Source organism: Myotis myotis, unplaced genomic scaffold (assembly GCF_014108235.1).
Source record: "Myotis myotis isolate mMyoMyo1 unplaced genomic scaffold, mMyoMyo1.p scaffold_m19_p_9, whole genome shotgun sequence".
Classification (NCBI taxonomy): Eukaryota; Metazoa; Chordata; class Mammalia; order Chiroptera; family Vespertilionidae; genus Myotis; species Myotis myotis.
The window spans coordinates 26657350-26679694 of NW_023416401.1; the positions used below are offsets into that span (position 1 = coordinate 26657350).

The following is a 22345-nucleotide window of genomic DNA, read 5'->3' on the forward strand; positions in this document are numbered from 1 at the left end:
TCTGGGCATTTCTGGTTTGTTTTATATCTCCCAGGTGCTTCCAATGTTCAGCCAGAGTTTAGAATCGCTGCCCCAGAAACCCCGGCTCTGTGAGTGTTTGCTCACAGGCAGCTTCTCAGAGAGGCCGTAGGCAATCACACCATCGGACTCCCCCGCGCCCTGCTCATCTACCGTCAGTGCGCGACCCCAGCTTTATATGCACATTTGATGGCTTCCCAATGAGGACACCAGGTGGTTAAGGGCAGAGGCCGCACCAGTTTTGTTCAGCACTTGTCTCCAGAAACTAAACATTTTTGAAGTTAAAAAATGACAAGAATACCCCATCTCCAGAAAGAGCAGTTCGATAGTTCAGTTAGATTTCATGAGCTCTGTAGCCTGGAGCTAGTCACTCACTGGGCCTGTTTCTACAAGGGCCAGTGGGAGGTCACATGAGAATAGCGAACAGCACTTTTTGGGTTGACTCATGACCAAGGACAAAGGGAAAATCACAGCCCACTGTGGGAAGGCCTCGGACCACCCCCCACAAACAGCGTGCCCCTCTCACCCACCTAAGCCACACGGCCTCCTTGCTGTTCATACAGAGCGCCCTGAATGAACCACGCAGCCCACCTTCCTCCCTGCTCCAGCTCTCGGGGCTGCAGTTCTGCATAGTGGCCACCAGGTGGCGAGAGGACTTAATTGCATTCAAGATCACCCCTAGACCATCCTGGCCAGTCCTGGCCCCTGCCTGGCCGTTGCTAAGAGAAAAGAGCAAGGACCATGGCAGAGCCCATGGTGCCCTCCCTCCTCTCCTCATTCATGGAGTCAGAGCCATTGGGCATCTGGAAACGCTGGACCCAGACTACAGTCAGAGGTAGAAGGGCCCATAGTCCTATCTGGATCGGCCAAGTCCTTCCCCTCTTATCTGACCACTCCTGACCCTCCCGCGCAGCCGCCTGGGATGAGTCCCAGGGGCCCCTCCCTGTTTCCCTGCCCATCTGCATGCCATCAACTGAGGGCTGTGACCATCTGCATACCCTCAGCTGAGGGCTGTGACAGGCATTGTGCTCTCCCACAATGCAGGGCCGCGCTAGACCGGTACCAACATGGAGCAGCAGCCAGGCTTTAGGTTACATAAAAAAGGGGACAGGACAGAAGAGTGTGTATCAAACGCTGCCACTTGTGCACAGAAAGGGGGAGGAGACGCCCTCTGCGTTGGTTTGTAAATGCGGACTCGGGGACGCACAGGGGGGAGACCAGGGTGGCTGGGCGGGACTAACCCAGGGCCCCTTCTCACATTTGAGGCCTATGACTGTATTACCTAGTGAAGTCAATAGGAAAAGTGAAATGCAACAATTTATTTGAAAATAACCATTTCTCTGCTTTCTTGTACAGGAAGCTGTGGCCAGGGTGGCGAGGCCTGGAGTCGGGTGAGATTAGGGGACACAGCAGTGAAGGAGACAGTAAACTTTGACCGGGGATGAGGCTGAGATTGTCCGGCCAGTGTGGCTCAGTGGATTGAGTGTCGTCCTATGTGTACCATGAGGTCGCCGGTTTGATTCCGTCAGGGCACATGCCGAGGCTGCAGGCTTGATCCCCAGTAAGGGGTGTGCAGGAGGCAGCAGATGAATATTTCTCATGATGTTTCTCTCTCTCTCTCCCTTCCTCTCTAAAAATCAGTAAGAACTTACTTTTAAAAAGAGTCCGAGACAGAGGATAACAGGGCTGTGGGTGGGGAGTGGCTACAGAGGTGGCATCTGAAAGATGACCTGGAGAACAACACGGAAGGGCGTGCCAAGCAAGGGCCCAGAGACGAGAAAGGGCCTGGCTTGTTGGAGCCGAAAGATGACAGTGGGGTGACTATGCCTTCCCCTCTCACAGCCTCGGCCTCTTCCCCTAAAATGGGGCTGTGCCACCTACTCCATGGTCTTCAGGATAAAATGAGAGGATACCGGGAAGGTGCACATCCATGCCCAATAAAAAAGGAAACTAAACATTTTTGAAGTTAAAAAATGACATGAACACCCCATCTCCAGAAAGAGCAGTTCAATAGTTCAGTTAGATTTCAAGAGTTCTGTAGTCTTGAGCTAGTCACTCACTGGGCCTGTTTCTACAAGGGCCAGAGGGAGGTCACATGAGAATAGCGAACAGCACTTTTTGGGTTGACTCATGACCAAGGACAAAGAGAAAATCACAGCCCACTGTGGGAAGGCCTCGGACCACTCCCTCACAAACAGCAGCCTCCCTGCCTCTCTCACTCATCTAAGCCACACATGCCTCCTTGCTATTCATTAAGCACATCAAGTTCACACCTGCCCCAGGCCCTTTGCACTTGCTGGCTCACTCTGTCTTGGATGCTCACCCACTGACTCATCCCACAGCCAGCTCTTCATTCAGGATTCAGGTCAAATGTCCCCTCCCAAGAGAGGCTCCTCATGTTAAGAGCTAGTGAATCCACCTTCAGAACCCCTTGGTCCTACTCTAAACCAGCAGTCGCCAACCGGTGGTCCGTGGGTCACTGGTGGTCCATGAGGTCCGAAAGGTTGGCGACCGCTGCTCCAAAATATCCCATCTTGTACTAACTTATCAGGTGATCACCTTGTGTCTAATCACTATGCTTTACTCCTGAAACTAACATAATAGTGATATCAACTGCAATTGAAGAAGAAATATTTTTTGTTTTTTTAATACATTTTTATTGATTTCAGAGAGAGGGAGAGATAGAAACATTATTAATGAGAAGAATCATTAATCAGCTGCCACCTGCACGCCCCCTACTGGGGGCCATGCCTGCAACCTGGGCATGTTCCCCTGACCAGAATCCAACCCTGCAGTCCACAGGCCGATGGTCTATCCACTGAGCCAGACCAGCTAGGGCAAGAAATTATTTTTAAATTCCTGTTCACTTCCTGTCACAGCAAATGACCTGAAGGCCAAACGCAGCCCATTCCGATTCTGTACATCCTGTGAGCTGTGACTAACGTTTATATTTTTAAACGGATGAAATATATATATATACATACATCACACATGAAATTCCAGTGACCAGGGTGGGCCGGGCAATGTGAAGTCTCGTGCTGCCCACTCAGCTCTGAGTGAGGCCTCCATCCTGGCCAGGGAGGAACTCCCTCCCTCCCACTGCTTTTCCGAGACCGACCCAGGATTTCCCTTGCTTCACATCTGGGTCAAAAACACTCAGGGCACTGGACGGGGGGCCCTTACTGCTGATGTGCCCACCGCCGCGGAGATGTGCGCGGCCGCTCGCGGCCTGGCCTCTGTGTTCGGCCGTGAAAACCTGACGCGGCCATCCAGGCCCAATGGAAAACTGCAGATTTGAGGACGACCAAGCCGTTTTTCCAAAACAGTTTAATTTTAAAAAGGTGAGGAGCCTGAAGAAACTGGGGAGAAGGGGGGGGGAACCCCAAAGAGCATACCGTGTTGTGAGTCTACTGGCTCAGTCACAAAGAAACACCGCCGTCAAAAAAGATATTTAAGTTTAATACAAATTTTATACAAAGAAAATGTGAAAAAATACTTCCATATGCTAAAAGCAATTATGCTTCACAAATAAGGCCAGCTAGGCTATTTTTTTTTTGTTTTTTGATAACTGCAATTCACAAATGTTCTTTCTCTCCTGTTTTCCTCTAATACTCCCTTCTTACTTCTTCTCTAAGATGGGTAACTAGCTGGAAACTGTACAGTCCGCATCCTCTTATCAACAACGAAGAGAAAGTAAACGAGACTAAAATGTACAACAAGATGGGCTGGAATGATATCGTACAATTAATTTCCTCATATACATACACCCCCCTCTGCTTGCTCAATGCTTTTTGTTTTACACAACAAACAAAATGGGGCCACAGCGTTCGTAGTGTAACAGACAGCATGGCGGGCGTGTCCTCTCACACTGCCTTGGTTTCATGCTTACATAAAAACGTAACATCCCCTCGTATAAATACTACAGACATGCTTCCTCCCAGGCTCGGCCGTCCTCCGCGTGCGTCCGGCCTCCGGCCTCCCTGCCGCGAAGCACAGCCCTCTCCTCTCCCCCAGCGCGAGTGTGTCGGAAGGAGCCACCGCGCACAGGAGGGATTTCTCTCGGTTCCCGAGGACTCCAAACGCCCGGTGTCCTCCTCTCCTGCGCTGCGCTGAGCGGGGCTGGTTTCTGCTTCTCGGCTGTAAACAAGGACCCTGGGTTTTCCCTTTTGGGAGGAGCGTCACCGCGTCGGTCGCGCCCCAGAAGCGCGCTCCTGCCCGTGTCCTCCTGCGTCCTCCGGGCCCAGGGAGCTCGCATCTGATGAAGCAGGAGCGCGGTGTCGGGAAGGGAAGGGAAGGGAAGGGAAGGGAAGGGGCGATGGCCTGATGGGAGGTGCCCACGGCAGCACAGAACCTGCGCCGGAACGCACGGTCCCGGTGCCGCCTCCGGACGGACGGGCACGGCCCACCCCTTCCAACACCAGAACGTCCTTTGTGTGGTTGGGTGTGTTCTTCTAATCGCCTTTCTTTTTTCTTTTTCTTTTCTCTTTTTTATAAGTTAAAGTCAATACAAATATAAAAAGGGGAAGGTACTCTAAGTTCAGCGACATCCACAAATTGTACATTATTTACACCTAAAGCGTGAGTTCTGTGGGTGGACGGTCCTCAGAGCTACGGGGGGCGTGTGTAGTGTGAGACCCTCAGTGGGAAGAAAGGCCGGGTCTGTGTGGAGTCCTCGGGCCGGAGGGGGTGGTCTCCCGCCTCACGTGTCTGCGCCGCTTCCCGGCGGCCCGGGGTCTGCCTTCTTCCTCCGGGGGGCGGGCGGCTTGTCCCTAGTCCCAGAAGGGGTCCAGCCGAGACTCTTTCGGGAGGAGGCTCTTCGCGCTGGCGCTGGCGTTGTGCTCGGAACGCGACGATCCTCGCTTCTCATCGCTGCCGCTCCAGCCGCCGGACTTGCTGCCCCGGGAATGGTCTGGGAGGAAAACAACAGAGAGAGAAAGGCTCAGCTCCCAGGCCGCACAGCGCCGAGGGGTGAACACTGCCACCCCTGCCTCCTGGGGGTGGTCTGCAGAGGACCAAGGCAGAACGGCTTCCTTTCTTAGGACTTAACAGAGCGGGTTGGAAAGACAGGGTGTCATGCTCACGGAGAACAAAGATCAGAGAGGAAATGGCCAAGGAAGGCCTTTCTGGGGCGGCACCCACACTGGGCAGCCCCAGGACGTGACCCCAAGCACCCCGTGCGCCTGGAGCCACCCTCAGGCACAGGAAAAGGCACCCAAGTGTGACGTGTGACCCACCGACTTACATCGACCTCAAGCTTCTTTGATCCATTTACAGGAAACTCGAAAAACAGACTCACACCAAACCACCCAGAGGAGCAGGTCATAGAGGAGGAGGAACGTGGACCAGAGCGGCCAAGGCCAGCTGGGAGCACAGACCACCGGCCCCAGGAAGGACAAGCCGGAGGGCACCAGAGAGTGTGGAACCGAGTCGGACCCGAGACAGCTTCAGACCACAGGCGAGTCAGAAACGAGGAGCCGAGAGCCGGGCGATACCTGTAACGCCGTCGAACGGGCCAGGAGCGCGGGCTCCCTGGACAGGCGCCTACGGGAGCCCTGGCAGCAAGCCACCGGGTCCTGCACATCCGAGGTCATTTACCAGCTCAGACAGACGGGGCAAAACTTTTATGATTTCTCCGGGGGGGGGGGGGGGGGGGGAATAGCTGACTGAAGACGTCAACTTCAAGTTTTAGAGACAGAAATCGAAACGAAGGAGGAAGGGGCCATGTCACCGTCTGGGGGGTGACGCGTCTTATCACCGGGCTAGTCCTGAGCCGTTTCTGGAGGGTCTGGAGGGCCGGGAAGAGAATGGAAGGATCTCCAAGGTGAGGGCCTCACACAGAGGAGCTCCTCAGTCACTGCATCACTGACCCGCAGGGCAGGAGTCTGCGGAGCGGGGGTCAGGGGGCGGCATTTCTTTTTTTATATATATTTTCAATTAGTTTACATTCAGTATTATTTTGTATTCGTTTAGGGTGTACAGCATAGGGGTTAGACAATCGTAAACTTTACAAAGTGATCCCCCGACACCATACCTAGTTATTAACAACATTACTGACTGTATTTCCTATGCTGTACGGTATGTCCCTCGGCCTATTTTGTAACGACCAATCTGTACTTCTCAAGGGCCGGCTCTACCTTAACAGCCCTGACTGGACCTCTCCGTAGCCTTCTGCCCGATCTGCACTGCCTACATCAAGCATGTCAAACTCGCGGCCTACAGGCCGCACGCCTCTTTATTTGCCCGTGTTAGCCACGAGTTTGACCTGCTTGGCCCACACCATCAGTTCTTCTGGAAGGACTTTGGGGAGTGCTGTGGATGGTCATCTCCAAATGTGAGAAAGTCCTGCAACAATGCAGTCACGCCACATCCAGTCCCCCTGCTCAGGTGAAAGCAGAAGAAATGGGCGCGGGCTGAGCTGGGCCGGCACCTGTAGGGCCTACCCCCTCCCATGGACGGGACTCGGCGCTAGCTGGTACGGCCGATCACTGCAGGGGAGGATCAGTGTTCACCTGGGAGCTTTTATGAAAAGAGCGAGGATGTCCCCTCGAGAAGCTAAACCGTACGCTCTGGCCGTTTCCATGGTCACCAGAGGCCCAGTTACGAAGAAGTACAAGCCAAAGCAAGACCCATCACTCAGAAGAACCGCAGAGGACACACCCCCAAAGCACACCCCCCGGCCTTCCCACGCCAGGAGTGAGTCCAGGCGGCTCCGGGGGGCGGGGTCATACTTACACTTCTGGGCCGGGTAGGTGGGGTGCGGCTGGTGGTCTGTGGCGGTTGGGGCAGAGGCAGGTTGTTGCTAACTGAAGAGATAGCACAGGCATCCTCAGAGTCTATCCGCTCGAGTCCACACCCCCACGTGCTCACCACTGCTGGCCCTCGTTAGGCCACTGCTCTTAGCACTGCTTCTGCACTTAGTGGTTCACGGGAGACTAAAGCTTTTTAAAAATGCACATGAGACCATAAGCAGGATCGCTGGACACAGCACGGCGTTACCGGTGGAAATGAGATATACACGACATCAAAGCAACTCTGGAAGCCACAGATCCTCAACATTTGAAAGCAAAATCCTCAGAGCCATGAACTCTGCCAACAGCCTCACTCGGCCAGGGAAACAGGCGCCAGACCACAGCAAGGTGGGAGGCGGCACCAGGCAATGCCGACTGCTGAGGGCAGGTAGTAGCTAATCCAGGGCTCGGTGGACACAGAGCAGGGAGGAGGGAGGCGAGGAAGGTGCACAGGGGGCGGTGGGCTGAGGGGGGGCTACAGACACGCTGTCAAGTGAGCCACGTTCTCAGCTCCGATGATAGGACACCAACCAATCACATCGGAAACCGAAGCGTCAAAAGTGAGTGGCATGAAAGGGGTCTCCATAGAATAAGTGAGAACAGTGAAGAGCTCGTTAGGAAATGACTGGAGACACGACCAAGGGGGAGACAGGAACTGCAGGAAAAAGCAAGGCCGCACAGGAACGGGAGTGTAATCCCAGCACACGGATGCGGAGACCAAGGGGACGGCCCCAGTGACAGAAACACAGCTCCGTGCATTTCAGTTCCCCAGACCGGGCCCAGCCTCCAGCGAGAAGAAACTGCAGTTACAGAACAGCTCCCGTCCTCAACCTCAATGAAGGCGAGTCGGAGCGGAGAAGGTGGGAGTCTGGACAGGACGGGGTAGGAGAAGTGAGGGAGGAGACGGGCCGCCAGGGGACCGAGCAGGACTGCCTGGAGCTGGCAGAATAGGAACCAGAGGGTAAGACTTGTATCTGACCGGGGGACTCACAGAGACATAAAATAGTGACAAGTCACTTGGGATGAAATGGGAGAGATGTCATCTATGACCCTAACGCTCACCTCTTTTTTTGTTTCTTTAAATTTGGATTCTTCACTGTTTGAAGTATTACATGAGTCTCCTTTTCCCCCCATTGGCCTCTCCCAGGCCGCTCCCACCCCCCCAGCACATGCCCTCACCCCCGTACTGTCTGTGTCCATTGGTTATGTAACTCATATGCATGCATGCAAGTCCTTTGCTTGATCTCTTACCCCCTCACCCCCCGCCCCCAGCCTTCCCTCATAGGTTGGACAGTCTGTTCGATGCTTTGTCTCTGGTTCTGTTTTTTGTTCATCAGTTTGTGTTGTTCATTATATTCCACGAATGCCTAACTCTCATCTTTTAAAGCTGGAAATCAAGGAGCAACTTCTAAAGATAAAGTCCAGAAACAGAAGTATAGGGAAGGGCATTATTCACAAATAAGGAGGTAAGTTCCACACGCATTATACACAGCAGTGAGGCTGGGACTGGGCATCGATTCTCCCTGTACTGTTTTATTTCCTCTAATTATATGCACATAATGCTTTAGTCACACTTTTTAAATTAAGAGATAACAGGCCCATGCCCACCCCAAGGAAGCTCAGACGCCCTGCTAAACCTTTCTCCCTTCCAACTAGACTCCTCCCTCCTCCTGCCATCCTGGTACCAGATGCCTAGAAACAGCTCAGAAACCCCGGTGTTCTATTGAGCCCACTGCCCGCCACGAGATTTCATCTGCATTGTCCCCGACAGCAAGGCTGGCAGAAGCTAAATCAGACGCACGAGGAAGTCGAAGGGGAACTGTGTGTCTTGCTCACCACTGAACTCCCAGCCCTAGCACTGCGCCTGGCGCCCGAGACACTCAACCAACTCTTGTGTGCCTCAATCTTCTGCAAAAAGTCCAGTGCTACACACTCTCCAGGAACACAAAGTAGAACTGGGGGGGGGGGGGGGGTCTTCCCTCCCCCTCCTGCTACCCCACCCAGTCCACAGACTCCTGGGGATCATGCTCTCCCCAAAACCCACCTGGACCAAACCTACCAGAGCTTCTACCAGCATCTACCAGAGCGTCCTGCCTCCTCTCTCCAGCAGGTTACTTAGTTCTTATAAAACAGAACCTTCTTTCCCACCCTCTTGGGTTGTGTGCTTTAGGTTGGAGTCAGCCAGTGATGGCCCAGATCCAGCCCAAGGACTACTTTTCCAAACAGTTTCACTGGAGCGTGGCCATACTCTCTGACTGACATATTACCTATGTCTGCTTCCACCCAACAGGGGCCCATGTGGCCCGAGAAGCTTAAAGTATTTACATGTGGCCCTAAGTTTCAGAGTCTGCTGACCCCTGGGCTGGGATATACCTCATTCGCCTCCGAACTGGAATACGATGCAGCTCCCAACCACAGTCCTGTCTACCACCCGGCTTATTCCAGCAGATTCTACACACCTCGGCATCAGCCATTCCCCATCAGCCTGTGGATCCCACCCCTTTGCTGCTGCACAACCTCAACAGCGCCCCCTGTCTGAAACAGCGCTTCTCCATCGTGGGCCTTTCTCACTCCACCTGCACAATTCTGACACACCCACAATCCTCCCACATACCACTTAGTTCATGTTTTAAGTTCAAACTCATTTTTAAACTTAAATAAAACGGACGCTTTTATAGCACCACCCAAGGAAGAAAATCATTAATACCTGCCCATATATAGAAGGCAACTCTACAAATAAACAGTGAAAAGCAAATTGTAGTATTAATTTGTTAAGTGGGTACCATGCTGCTCAGGTCTAAAGTCTGCTCTCTCTGTGTTAGAAAGAGGGCTAGAAAATATCAAGGAAAAGACATCTTAGCACCAAAATGCACCTGTTCTCGGAGATTCTATCAGGAATGGAAGGGGGGGGGGGGTGCGAGGAGTTACTTTTTCAACAGATGGTTCAACTGCATTCAATGCCAAGCTCATATTCTCCCTAAAACCAGCTCATGCCACACTAACAATGAAAATCACTGCATCCTCCACACACTTAATATGCAAAAGGGAGAGAAAATTTTTGAATTATCCAGCGGAGAGAGATCTTAGAGCTGAAAAACCTTGAATTAAGCAGAATTGTCCTCAGTGAAGATACCTTCTTGGAAGCCTTCTGGAATGACCCACAACAGGTGTAGAGGGTACAGGACAAAGACCCTTCGGGCCAGAAAGGAGGACAGCTCAAATCTCACAGAAGAGAAAAACCAAAATTCAGTCTTGGAAAATCTCCCAATGCAGCCTGCCCGTTTATTTATTCCTAAGAGGAACGGTTTTTACAGAAAGATCATCCATCCACCTAAAATTTTTCTTCATTTCCCTAGAGGCTCGAGTGCCGTCATCCCCCAAACACAGGTGCTGGAATCGTTTCCCTTGGCTTAATTTATCCTGGTCATTTCCCTGGGGGCAGAAGGGCGGCCCGACCCCCAAGCACATCTCCTACCCACCCAGGTCCACAACGGAACCCCCTGTCCAGATGAAGTCCTATGTGGATCCCCAGGAAGTAAACACAGCAGGTCCTCAATAACACCGTTTTGTTCAATGTCACTTCATTACAAGATTGATGCTTATAGCCACTGGCCTACAGTAACACCGGTTCCGTTAAACATCGTTTCGCTTCAAGTTGCACAACCTATCGGCAACATTCAGTGAGGACTTACTGTACAGGCAAACACTGGTCACTTCAGAGGTGTCTGACAGCTGCCTTGCCCAGCCACTCCCTCACCCCCACTGACCCGCCCAGGGCACCCCCAAGGATCCCTAAGGATCCACGGCAGTTGGACATCCATTAACCCTTCAAGTTCTCTCTAAGGAAATGGCTTCCCCTCTGCCCGCGTGGAATGAGCGCGCCATTCACCCACCAGGGGGCAACGTACCAGAGCCTTGGTTGGAGCCTAAGAGAATGGAGGAGGGCGTCTCCCTGGAGCCAGAAAGGTCGAGGGTCTAGAAATACAAAGAGAGAGAGATGGACTCACGGCACCGGGGCCCATGGAGCCCCCAGGGGAGTCCAGGGATCCTTGGGGGTGCTCATTTCTGCCCCCGAGGCACCTCTGTGCCCTCTGCCCGGTGACACAGGCAGCGGAGGCAGGTCAGCGGGGGTGGCCCCCCACCTGTGCGCTGTCCCCAGGCCCGAAAGGCTGGACCACAGCCCCAGGGCGGCCCTGACTCAACCCTCAGCCTCAGCTCCCAGAACACTCGCTGCCTCCGCGCCTCCGCTGAGTGGCCTGCCAGCCCTCCAGAGCTGCCATCTCCAAAGAGGAAGTCTATTCCTCCAAAACTGTGTCAGTTCCCTTGTATTTCACATTCACCTCTCACGAGGAAATATCACTGGAATCAAGGGGTTCTGACTGGTGGGATAATGACTGATTTCTCTCCTCACACAAGTCAAGTCATTATGACCAAAAATGTAGAAAATGACCCACATGCCACCTACAATGCTGCTGACAGACAATCCGTCGGACACTCCCCACGCGGGGCAGGGAGAGAGGCGGCCTCCACTGCCCCACCGCAGCCTCGAGCCCACGCGACGATGGGCATCAGAGGAACTCACACCCCGTGTGGCTCGTGGCTGCAGACTGGGCAGCGCAGACTCAGAGCACGCCCCTCACCACCGAAGGTTCTCCCAGACAACGCTGTTCTAAACCTCAACAGGGGAGCAGCTGTCGAGTCACACGAGTGTCACCTTGGACTCCATACTCCGCTGCCCCCGCCCGGGTGCCCGCCAGTGAGAAGGCGACCTGCTAACACCTGCTAAGACCCATCCCCCCCGCAGCCTGACTGCCCTACCTTGAAGACGGACCATCTACTGCAACGGGCGAGTTTCGGGGGAGGCAGGCCTGGGGACAGGGACAGACTCTCCTGGCCCAGGGGATCGGCGTCGCCCCATGGCGTGCGGGTGCTCACCGAGCCGCTGTCCTTGCTCTTCTCAGCAGACGTCTCCTTCTCTTTCGAGGCGCTGGCTGTGTCTGAAGGGGCGGCCTGTGTGCTGGAGGAGGACCCCTGGGAGGACTTGTTTAGTGTTTCTGTGTTCGACTCGGAATCCGCTTCCTGCTGAGGGGCGGTAGCTGGAGGTGAAGGGGAGAGAAGCCACGTGTAAGCCGAGTGCCGTGGCCTCCGGACCTTCAGGGACCACAGGACATGGGAGCACAACGGCTCGGCACACTGACCCACCCCCCAAGGGGGCCAGACCTCCCGTTTTCCAGAAGCTGGAATCCAGACCTGTGTGAAAATAGGGTCACGCTTATAGGAATTTGTGTTTTCCTAAATGATTCTGGAGACGAAAGCATGTTCACAGAATAAATGAAGGCCCAGGTGAGGAGCCAGCTACTGCTCACCTAGAATGGCAAGCTTCCTAAGTTCTAGTTCCAGAACGAGTTTAGCCCCATGCAACTGCTTCCTTCAGAGGAGGCGGGGGAAATCCACGTGAAAAGCAACATGATGGTCAGAGGCACGGAGCCTTGGGGGACTGAAGAAACTTGGACAACTGGAAAACTAGGGATGCGAGAGAATTTCGGGAGGAGGGACATTATGATGCTAAGACAGGAGAGCAGAAGGGGACTCTGGCCGTCGCGTAACAACGCAAGGGGTCATCAGACACATTCCAGAACCTGGGAGGTTCAAAGTCACTAGAAGAAGAAATCTCCCTGAAGAAGGTTAAAGGACACAGCCATGTATGGTTTAAACTCGTCTTTTTAGAAAAAACAACTTTTAACGGGCCTCTTACGCCGTCACCTTTGAAAATCCTGCCAATCTACAGGCACACTACCTTGTCATATTATTGATGGCTTTTACATTTAAATACTTAAAATGGACACTTCTAATTCTACGCACATATAGCTAATATTATTTGCCATCAATAAAAGCTAGCTGTAAATACTGTTTTTAAAATAGCATTAATCCATTCTAACGGGACAGTGTCTCCTGCCGGAGGCTCCTGGCTGAGACCCGCGTGCCATGTGCTAGAAAGAGATTGCAAGACTGGATCAGTTCCACACCAAGGCGTTTCCTTCACCAGAACTGGAATCCTTACGACTAAAAGGATCCCCTAAACAGCAGGCCTTCGCCACTTCGGTATCATGACAGGTACCGATCAGATCATGCTCCGCGTGGGTGACCACCCTGTGCCCCCACCCCCGGCCTCTACCTTCTCGAAGGCAGTAGCCACCCCTCCGCTGTAACCACCGCAGATGTCTGCAGTCACCGCCAACCCCGTGGGGGACAGGACACAGACATGGCTCCCCGCTGGGAACCGCTGCAACTCGCATGAAACTAAACTCATCTGGGCTCGCACTGCAAGCCCCACACTTGGGCAAATAACACCAAGAATCCAGAGGTTCCAAAACCTGCACCTGTAGTCTCTGCTGTGTGTGCACGCTGCTCTATGTGTGTGTGTGTGTGTGTGTGAGAGAGAGAGACAGTGTGTGTTGAGTGACGGACGGAGGAGGGGCTGGGCAAGGCCCCCTCCGAGTCACCCTCCTGTGGCCTGTGGTCCCCGGGGAGCTGGGCTGGACATGCCCTGCGTGGCCGTACCTGACTGGGTGCAGGACTTCATGTGCTCGGGCCAGTGGGCCTGCTGGCAGGGGTAGTCGCAGTAGCTGGTGTTCCAGCAGCAGTAGAAAATGGCCTCTTTCTTGCAGCTGGCGCACCACTGCTTCTTCTTGGTCTCATCCACCGCCTGCTGCTTCTCCTGCTCCAGCTGCTTCTTCACCTCGGCGATGAGCCGGTCCCGCTCCTGCTCCAGGCTCTGCCGCATCTCCGCCATGGTCAGCTCTGGCAGAGGAGGGGAGAGGACACTGGCTCCATCGCCTGTCCCTGGGCCCGGGCAGGGGTTGTTCAGACCAGATCTGAGGCAAACCCTGGCTCGGAGATAGCCCGGCTGTGTGACACCCCTCCCTCCCTGAGCCCCAACGTCTTCATCTGTAAAATGGGCGCGTGTCACAATGGCATGACATTTGCCTCATCATATATGACAGTAACAGGACATTATCTCAATAATGATAGAGCAATCAAGGCAGCACCACAGTAGTTCTGTGGGAAGCCTTCAAATAAACCCGCAAAACAACTGCCACTAAACTCATTAGCACCAGCCTTTCTTTCTACTGAAAAGCCTTTCTTTCTACTTACACAGCACCTGCTATATGCAGAGAGTGTTCTAAGCACTTTTGAAATCTTAACTCATTTAATCCAGATACTGATCCTATGAGGCAAGTACTACTATAATACCCTTTTCACAGATGAGAAAACTGAGGCACATGTGGGAGGCAACCAATTGATGTGACTTTCTCACAAACACGTTCTCTCTCTCTGCCTGTCTCTCTCCCTCCTTTCCACTCTCTCTAAAAAACAATGGAAAAATCTCCTCGGGTGAAGATGACCAAACAAAAAAAGAGAGAGAGGTTATTTGACCTGACTAGAAAAACAAGAAGCAATAACTTCCTGATGGTAACACGCTAAAGAGTGGAGGGCTGCTCCTCTGGTTGGCCTCATAAGGACTTGAGTTTGCAGGGGGTGATTTCCGCTTCTATCCCTGGGGAGCGGTGGGCACAGCTGGGCATGCCTGCCCAACAAAGACAGCCTATGTTTGTTTGCAGCATCTTGACCCTGGGACTGACATTAAATGAGGGTCTGGAAGAAAGAGGCTCTACCTCTGGGGGAAAAAATAATTACCAGTATTTACACAGAATGGTAGGTGGAACAGCAGCCCATCTAATCCAGGGACCAACAGGGCAGCTTTGTCTCCAGCGTGGGCTGCACAGGCAATATTCAGAACTTAGTCAGAATACTCCACCGTCAGCGGTTCGGGGGGCAAGGCTGGATGCGAATCACAGCGGCACGATTTTGAACATCTACCTTAGCATGTCTGTGCCTCAATTTCACCTGAATACTGGGACCGGAGAGCCCTCTGTCGCAAGGGTTCCCGTAAGAATTAAACTGGCTAACTTATGAAAAAGTGCTTCAGAAGGCTTCTGGTTCTAGGTTAAGAGTTTAATAAGTCGGAGCTGTGGGTGCTGCTGTTACCGTTATTTTGTTGATGCTGGTGTTTTCCAGAGAGGAAAGGAGCGGCTTTAATACCTGCTTTCATGCCTAGGTCCTCCCGGTGGGCCCCCCAGGAGCCGGACAACCCCTGGTGCACATCTGACTCAATTCACATCGGGCCTGACTCCAGAGGTTCAGGGACGTTCACTGTCCCCGACCCTGCTCGGGGCAGACCCCTCCCCAGGCCTCACCCAAGTTGTGTTTCATCTCGGAGAGCTCCTGCTGGTGCAGCCACTGAAGCTTCTCGATCTCAATCCTCAGCCTGCGAATCTGTAACAACAGAGAGAGACGTAAAGGGCGGGTCTGGGAGCCGCTCACCCGCGAAGCCCAGGAGCCCGAGCTCTCCTGGCTGTCAGGTCAACCTCAGGTGGTGAAGGAGCTGCTCTCCACACGGCTACAGTCCAGAGAGAGGCCAGTGCGTTAACCCAAGTGCACAAGACATTGGTTCAGAAAACTAAATATCCAGGTGACTCGCTGCTCTCTCCTGGGGCCTCTCCCACGCCTGCTAGCCACACTGCGCTCTGCCGAGGCCGCTCGAGGCACCTTCCTGAAGACTCTCCCTTCGCCTGAGCGCCAGGCTGGGCCCGCCAGGCCCTCCTCAGGCCATGACTTTGCCTGGGATTCCCACCTTCTACGGGGCCCTCTCAGTGGCCTCAAGAAACCCCGCCACTTCTGCTTTCACCTGGTGCCCTTTCTGCATCTGGCTCGCAGGGAATCTGCCTGAGAGAGAAGTTCGTGGAGGCCGATGTTTACAAGTGGTCACTTTGGAAGTGGGCATTTTAGCGTTTCATGACTGGATTCCCCAGGCCCTCACAGAAACTGTGCAGGCTGGGGCCACACATTCTTAGACAACAAGGATCTCTTGTATAAAAAGACCAAGGAGCCTAACCAGTTTGGCTCAGTGGATAGAGCATCGGCCTGCGGACCGAAGGGTCCCAGGTTCGATTCCAGTCTAGGGCATGTACCTTGGTTGCGGGCACATCCTTAGTAGGGGGTGTGCAGGAGGCAGCTGATCGATGTTTCTCATCGATGTTTCTAACTCTCTATCCCTCTCCCTTCCTCTCTGTAAAAAAAAATCAATAAAATATATTTTAAAGAATAATAAAAATAAATAAATAAAAAGACCAAGGAGCCAATTTTACATGGAGCACAAGGACCTGGTTTCCAGTTTCACCAGTGGATGAACTCAGGCGCTGGTTTGGGCGGTTTTATGAAAAATGAACTGATCACACACAGCATCAGCCTTCTGGCTCAGTGAGAAACACCCTCCCCAACAACTCCAACCAGCTGAGCAAGCCTGGCGACCGGGCCAGGCCCTGGAGGGATTTCCCCGAGAAGCTTCTTCATGGCGCCATCCTACAGCGGCCCACAAAACACTCGCAGCGAACAGTGAGTTAACCGTCATCTCTGACCTCAGCTATTGTGCTCCCAGTAGTGTTTTTGGAAAGGTCATTATATATTTCTGTCATTGTTCCTTTGATTGCATCCATCATCTGAAAGATAAAAAGAGAAACAATTCAGGCAATCACTTCCCCGAGGCTTTTCTAGATGAGACACCTCTCAACTCCATCTGCGTGAAGCAGCGGGTCTCATCTGGGGGACTCACAACTGGTGAGGGAGCAGGGGGGGGGGGGGGGGCGACGATGACACTGGCATCTAGTGGGTAGAATCCAGAGGCGCCCTAAACATTTACAGTGCACAGCACAGCCCCCACAACAGCATTACCCAGTCCAAAGGTCACTAGTGCTGAGGTAAGAGACCCTGATATAAACCAGGGTCGGGACCACCCACACGTTCCCTGTCCCATCTGCCAGGACAAGTTCACAACCATAAAGCTAGTTTCTATGGCCACAGGCTATACTGGAGTGGTCGACAGCCCCAGGAGCATTTGGAGTAGCCAGCATAGGGGTTCAAGGGGGGGGGGGGGGGGGAATACTTTGTTTTGTTGCTGTTGTTGTTCAATTCTTTCCCTTTAAAAAACAAAACCATTTTATTGAGATACTAGAGGCCCGATGCACGAAAATTCGTGCAAGAGTAGGCCTTTCTTTCCCAGGCTGCTGACACGTTTCCCTCCAGCCACCGGCAGGTACCCGGGACCCGGGCTGGCTTTCCTCGGGCTACCCACAGGCACCTGGGACCCGGGCTGCTTCCTTCCAGCTGCCTGCAGGCACCCAGACCCAGGCTGGCTTCCCTCTGGCCCTGGCTTCATCAGGAAAGACGTCAGGAAGGTCATTTGGCTATTTGGTCTAATTAGCATATTAGCTCTTTATTATATAGGATCATTGCTAAACCCTATAATTCACCCATTTACAGTGTACAGTTCAGTGGCTGTTAGCATATTGAGTTCTACATCCATCACCACAATCAATTTTAGAACCTTTTTGTTATCCTAAAAAGAAACTCCACTCCCCCTTAACCTTCACCCCCCCCCCCCAAGATGCCCATCACCCCCCCAGGCTCCCGACAACCACTAATCTGCTCCCTATCTGTTCAGATTAGCTAAATCCAGAGAATTCACATACGTGGAATTATTCAGTGTGTGGTCCTCTGGGACCCGCTTCTTGGACTGAGCACACTCTTCTCAAGGTTTATCTGTTCCCAAAGGTGTATCAGTACTCGATGCCTTTTTATGGCAAATAATATAGTCCATTGTGTGGGTGTGGCTGGTTTGTTATCTTAATGCCTTTGATTAGGGCATTGCCTTTCCAGTTTGTCTAACTATCGGACCCATGAGGGCACCAGCAAGTGTGTGACATCAGCTCAGGTCCACAGAAAAAGCTGAGGACCAAATGTGTTTGCAGGATGAATCCCCCCCTACCTCCCACGTGCCGGCTGACCCTCCAGCATCCCGGGGAAAGAGGAGCGGACAGAAGAACAAACCGCGGTCTCGGGCGTGGCCTGGCTGCTGCCGAGTCTCCCCTGTGTTTTGCAGCTTCAGTGCAGGACAAAGAGCACCTGGTATCTACTGCCCGAGATCTGAACCCACCACTACCTCTTACTACCCACCCTCTCCCAGCCTCAGTTTCCCCATGCAGACAACAAGGATAACAACAGCGCCCCCTCGTAGAGTGTGCACGAGGATTAAAGAGAAAACCACATGCAGTCTGTGGTTCAGCCCCTGCCACACAGAGTAGGTGTTCATAAAGAAATACCCGTTTATCTGACTTTCACAGAAAAACAAATTCACATGAGCATGTAATTGTGAAATCCTGCCAACCCCCAGAACAGTAACCCCAACTTGACCCCCAAATGGGGCGCTCCCCGCTTGCTGCGGCCACACTGGGACGCTGCCAGCAAAAACACTGCTTGATGCAGCTTCGCGGTCCGTCGCTATGGCCGGCCTCCTGACCCCACTGCACCGTCCACGTTACAGTATGAGAACGAAACTGCTTTACATGAAAACTTTAGAAAATGGATGAAATTCAATCCTTTCCGAACGCCACGGTTACATTCCATTCTCAAGAAATCATGAATCTGTGGACGGACTTTCACTCTTACTTCCAAATATAGCCAAGAACACTACGTTCGAGAGCGCCCTTCTGCCAAAACACACAAATCTGGGTCTTCAACTCGGGGTCACCCTGGAGACAGAAAAGTTCATTGGCTCCAAAAACATGTCACCATGGCCATTTTCTTCACAGCAAAGAAAACTGCTATCAGAAAGTTCATCCCTCCATTTTGCTTAAGAGTAAAGGGGGAGGCCACCTGGCTGGTGTGGCTAAATGGGTGAGCGTCATCCCATGCACCAAAAAGGTTCAACTCCTGGTCAGGGCACATGCCCAGGTTTCGGGCTCAATCCCCAGGAGGGGGAGTGCAGGAGGCAGCCCATGGAAGCATCGATGTTTCCCTCTATCCCTCTCCCTTCCTCACTCTCTAAAACCAATAAACACTTTTTTTTTTTTTTTAATGGCTGCATGAGCCGTCACTACTGGCTCCATAAAAACCACTAGCCAAATCCAGGCCTCAGTTTTCTCATCTGTAAACAGACAGTTTGGACCAAATCAACGGAAGGTGATACGCGCGTTCACTGCAAGCAGAAAAGAGACCATTTGGGCAACTCCAGGATCTTCTCAAATCAGTAATGAAAAAATTACTCCCCTTTCAATTCTCTGGAAACCCGACAGACTGGATTAGGAAGAAAGTCTCCGATTGGTGCCATTATGTGTCTTTAACACTTTGATGGTAAAAGGAATGGACGAGGAATGGTATCTGGTGAGGTTAAATTTAATTTTTAAAGTCAATTTAAATAAAATTTAATTTAAATAAAAATATTAAGTCAATACTACTAGTTCAGGAGGTGAATGGGTAAGACAAAAATCTTGAGAATGGCCCAAAATAACCGACATTTGAATCTTCCCACTGTGAACTCTATAACCATTCATGCGTTTTATTCAAAAAGGGGAAGATATACTACAAAGTCATCCCCAAGACTAGATTCTGATTACCTCTTGAGCCACTCTGCATCTTAAGTAGGACTGGTTGAAAACAGCCACATGCAAGAACAATCAGTTTTTGGGGACATCGGACATGTGTGGTTAGCAGGCTGCATGAGAATTCACAAACCAGCTCAAAGCCACTGTCTAGATCAGTGATGGCAAACCTATGACACGCGTGTCAGAGGTGACACGTGAACTCATTTTTTTGGTTGATTTTTCTTTGTTAAATGGCATTTAAATACATAAAATAAATATCAAAAATATAAGTCTTTGTTTTACTATGGTTGCAAATATCAAAAAATTTCTGTATGTGACACGGCACCAGAGTTAAGTCAGGGTTTTTCAAAATGCTGACATGCCGAGCTCAAAAGGTTCGGCATCACTGGTCTAGATCCTGGCTGCTACCCTTCAAATCCCCGTCCAACCACTCACTAACTGTGTGGCCCTAGACAAGTTGCATAACCTCGCTGGGCCTCAGTTTTCTCATCTATGAAATGGGGATGGTAACAGTACTCACACCCCATCAATTTGTCATTAAGAGTAAAACTAAGCCACATACAAAAACATACAGTGTGGAACCCACAGTACAAGCCATGCACACATAAGCTGTTGCTGCTATCATCTTAGCCAGTACGACAGACTCCAAGATGGTCGGCCTGGTGACCTTCTCATCGATGAAGAAGGTCGTGGGTGTCATGCCTGTGACGATGCTACATAAGATGGAAACGTCCATCTTGCTCACAGGCTCTCTCTCCCTGGCTTTGGTGGAGCGAGCTGCCATGTGGGGAAGACCCACACAGCAAGGGGGGGCCTTCAGGGCACAACCAGCTGGGAACTGAGGGGGGAAAGGGGATCCTTCCCTATAAAACCTTCAGGCGAAACTCCGACCCTAGGACTGCGCGCAGCCCGAGGCCTGAGGAAGGACCCACTGAGCCTTACCCACACAAACTGATAAGAAGCCTGTGAGAAGTTGTAGCCATTTGTTATGCAGCAACAGGTAACTAACATAATTCCTTGAGAGAAGGAATTTTTTTAGATGAACAACAAAAACTCACTGGTAAAACATTAGGTCTATATGTTTCATGCCACCAGAATTGAAAAAGATTCTACCTTTAACACAACATAACAGCAACACTTTATTATAAATAAGACTTCAAGAATTCAAGAAACAACTGTTCTTAACTAGTTCCACCCACTCTCTCTATAAACGAAATAGTTTACTCACTAGTAACCAATTTACTTACCCTTAAAGAGTACATTTTTATATTTACCTACTTAACTTACTGCATCGTTAGATTAACACTCACTAACTACTACTAACCGTTACTGCCAGTGACACCCACGATGAGAAGTTAGGGAACAACAGGCACCCATTCAGCAGCTCGGCACCAACCACCTACTGTGCACCTGACATTCCGATGGTGGTTCTCACCACCGAGAGGTCTGCTGGAACGTGCCTGCGCATCACCGCAGAGCACACACAGAGGTCGCCGAGATCTCCATGTTTTATTCGCCCGATTCAACAAGAGCATAAGAGCCCTTGGCAAATCAAGAGAGAAAAGAAAAACACCTCGCTGAGAGAACACCCCCAGTGGGAATCCCGCCTCCACACCACTCAACAAGGACTCCGCCCCGAGGATGGGCCAGTCGAGAGAGAGAGAGAGAGAGAGAGAGAGAGAGAGAGAGAGAGAGAGAGAGAGAGCGCGCGCGCCTTCCTTCCCGTCCTCTTGGTTCCTGGAAAAACCTAGGTGCGGGCATCATACCTTGCATGCCTCACATTTAAGCCTCTATCACTTTGGTTCTATGTGGCTTCAAAATGCAAAACAAACCAACCCTAAGTCTGTTGTTAACTGAAGGATCAGAAACTTGTTCCCGCCGTTAAGGAAAACCTGTCCGTCATGAGCGACTCCGTGCTGAAGGGTAATTCTGACTCTAGGCCATCGCCGTCCTGTGAGGTACTGGCTTTAGGATCTGAGCTCTCTCAGAGTAAGGGTTAGTCTAGTCTACATGTCTCTGCGGAGGGCCAACGTCAGGCCCAAAGGGGAGAATTCAGTCTTGGAGCTCCTCAGTGAAAACGGGGCCTGCTCTCCTAAACAGCCCCTGAGAGCTGGGAGGTCGTGCCCCAAACAGTACCCGTCAGGAAGCGGGACCCCTGACCGCCCGCCCGCCGGGTGCCTGCTGGCACTCACTTTGCTAGTGTACTTGGCGATGTCCGCGGCGACGTCGGCGGAGGCAGTGGCGATGGGAAGGTCTGCGTTGATTGAAGAGGCCAGGGTGCTGGTGGCCCCCGAGCTGGTGACCAGGGGTGACGACTGAGTGCTGGTCACCAGGGTGATGGTGGACGTGGACGGGCTCTGCGTGATCTCCTTCTGCTGGACAGCTGGGGAAACAAAGGGTCTCGGTCAGCCCTGGCTGCAGGAAGGGCCGTCCCCACGGTCCCCACGCGCAGCTGTGGTGAGGGCGGGAAACCGATAGACACCTGCGAGCTTTCACTCTCAGGGGACAGAGTCGCTCTCCTAACCAAACTCCAGCCAGGCTGCTCCGCGCCCTCTCTCGACTAATCCTCGAATGTAGTCTGTAAAGACTTCAACAGGCTTACCATGGCCTCTAAGGGCTCCAGACAGCATCCCTCAGGTGACCCAGCCTCCCTGAGAAAACTCAAGGCCACCCAAATAAATGGCTGTTCCAGCCAACACCTACCGATGAGGCCCGTCTCCCAGCTCTGTGGGAAGAAGGGCCTCGCTTCGATAGGTACCAGTCAGCAAATTCAGGTGGTTTCACATGGACCAACCCCACCTCCCACTTTTTGTAAAATTTCACTTCCCTGACTCTATTGAGTCCCCACTCACCCCCCTTGCTATTCCCTCGTCCTCCTTTTAAAACACCCAGTCACCTCTGTACAAATCAAAGTTCACAATGGACTTCTTTCCCTATTGCAGCAGGACACTGCCGATTAAATTCTGTCCCTCCCACTTCAACTAGTGTCCAGCTTTGCTGGTCTTTGACACAAGACAACGTGCAAATTGAGAACCACAG

At 52.1% G+C, this 22345-nt stretch overlaps 1 protein-coding gene across 28 annotated transcripts in view; it reads right to left on the reverse strand.

Moving 5' to 3' along the window:
- Positions 1–3456: 3456 nt before the first annotated feature.
- ZMYND8 (zinc finger MYND-type containing 8) overlaps positions 3457–22345 on the reverse strand; it is a 110064-nt gene continuing 91175 nt past the window's right edge. For 17 of the 28 annotated variants that reach the window (XM_036321577.1, XM_036321568.1, XM_036321589.1 and 14 more), the window contains 9 exons: positions 21499–21689; positions 16286–16366; positions 15065–15143; positions 14505–14585; positions 13368–13607; positions 11742–11902; positions 10715–10781; positions 6751–6821; positions 3457–4927 (listed from right to left, as the gene is read on the reverse strand). In XM_036321577.1, the coding sequence (XP_036177470.1) occupies positions 4718–4927; positions 6751–6821; positions 10715–10781; positions 11742–11902; positions 13368–13607; positions 14505–14585; positions 15065–15143; positions 16286–16366; positions 21499–21689 (1181 nt within the window). In that variant the 3' untranslated portion in view covers positions 3457–4717. Of the gene's footprint in view, positions 4928–6750; positions 6822–8793; positions 10471–10714; positions 10782–11741; positions 11903–13367; positions 13608–14504; positions 14586–15064; positions 15144–16285; positions 16367–21498; positions 21690–22345 lie in introns of those variants that run through there. The other 11 variants (XM_036321590.1, XM_036321585.1, XM_036321594.1 and 8 more) reach the window with 5 other exon arrangements.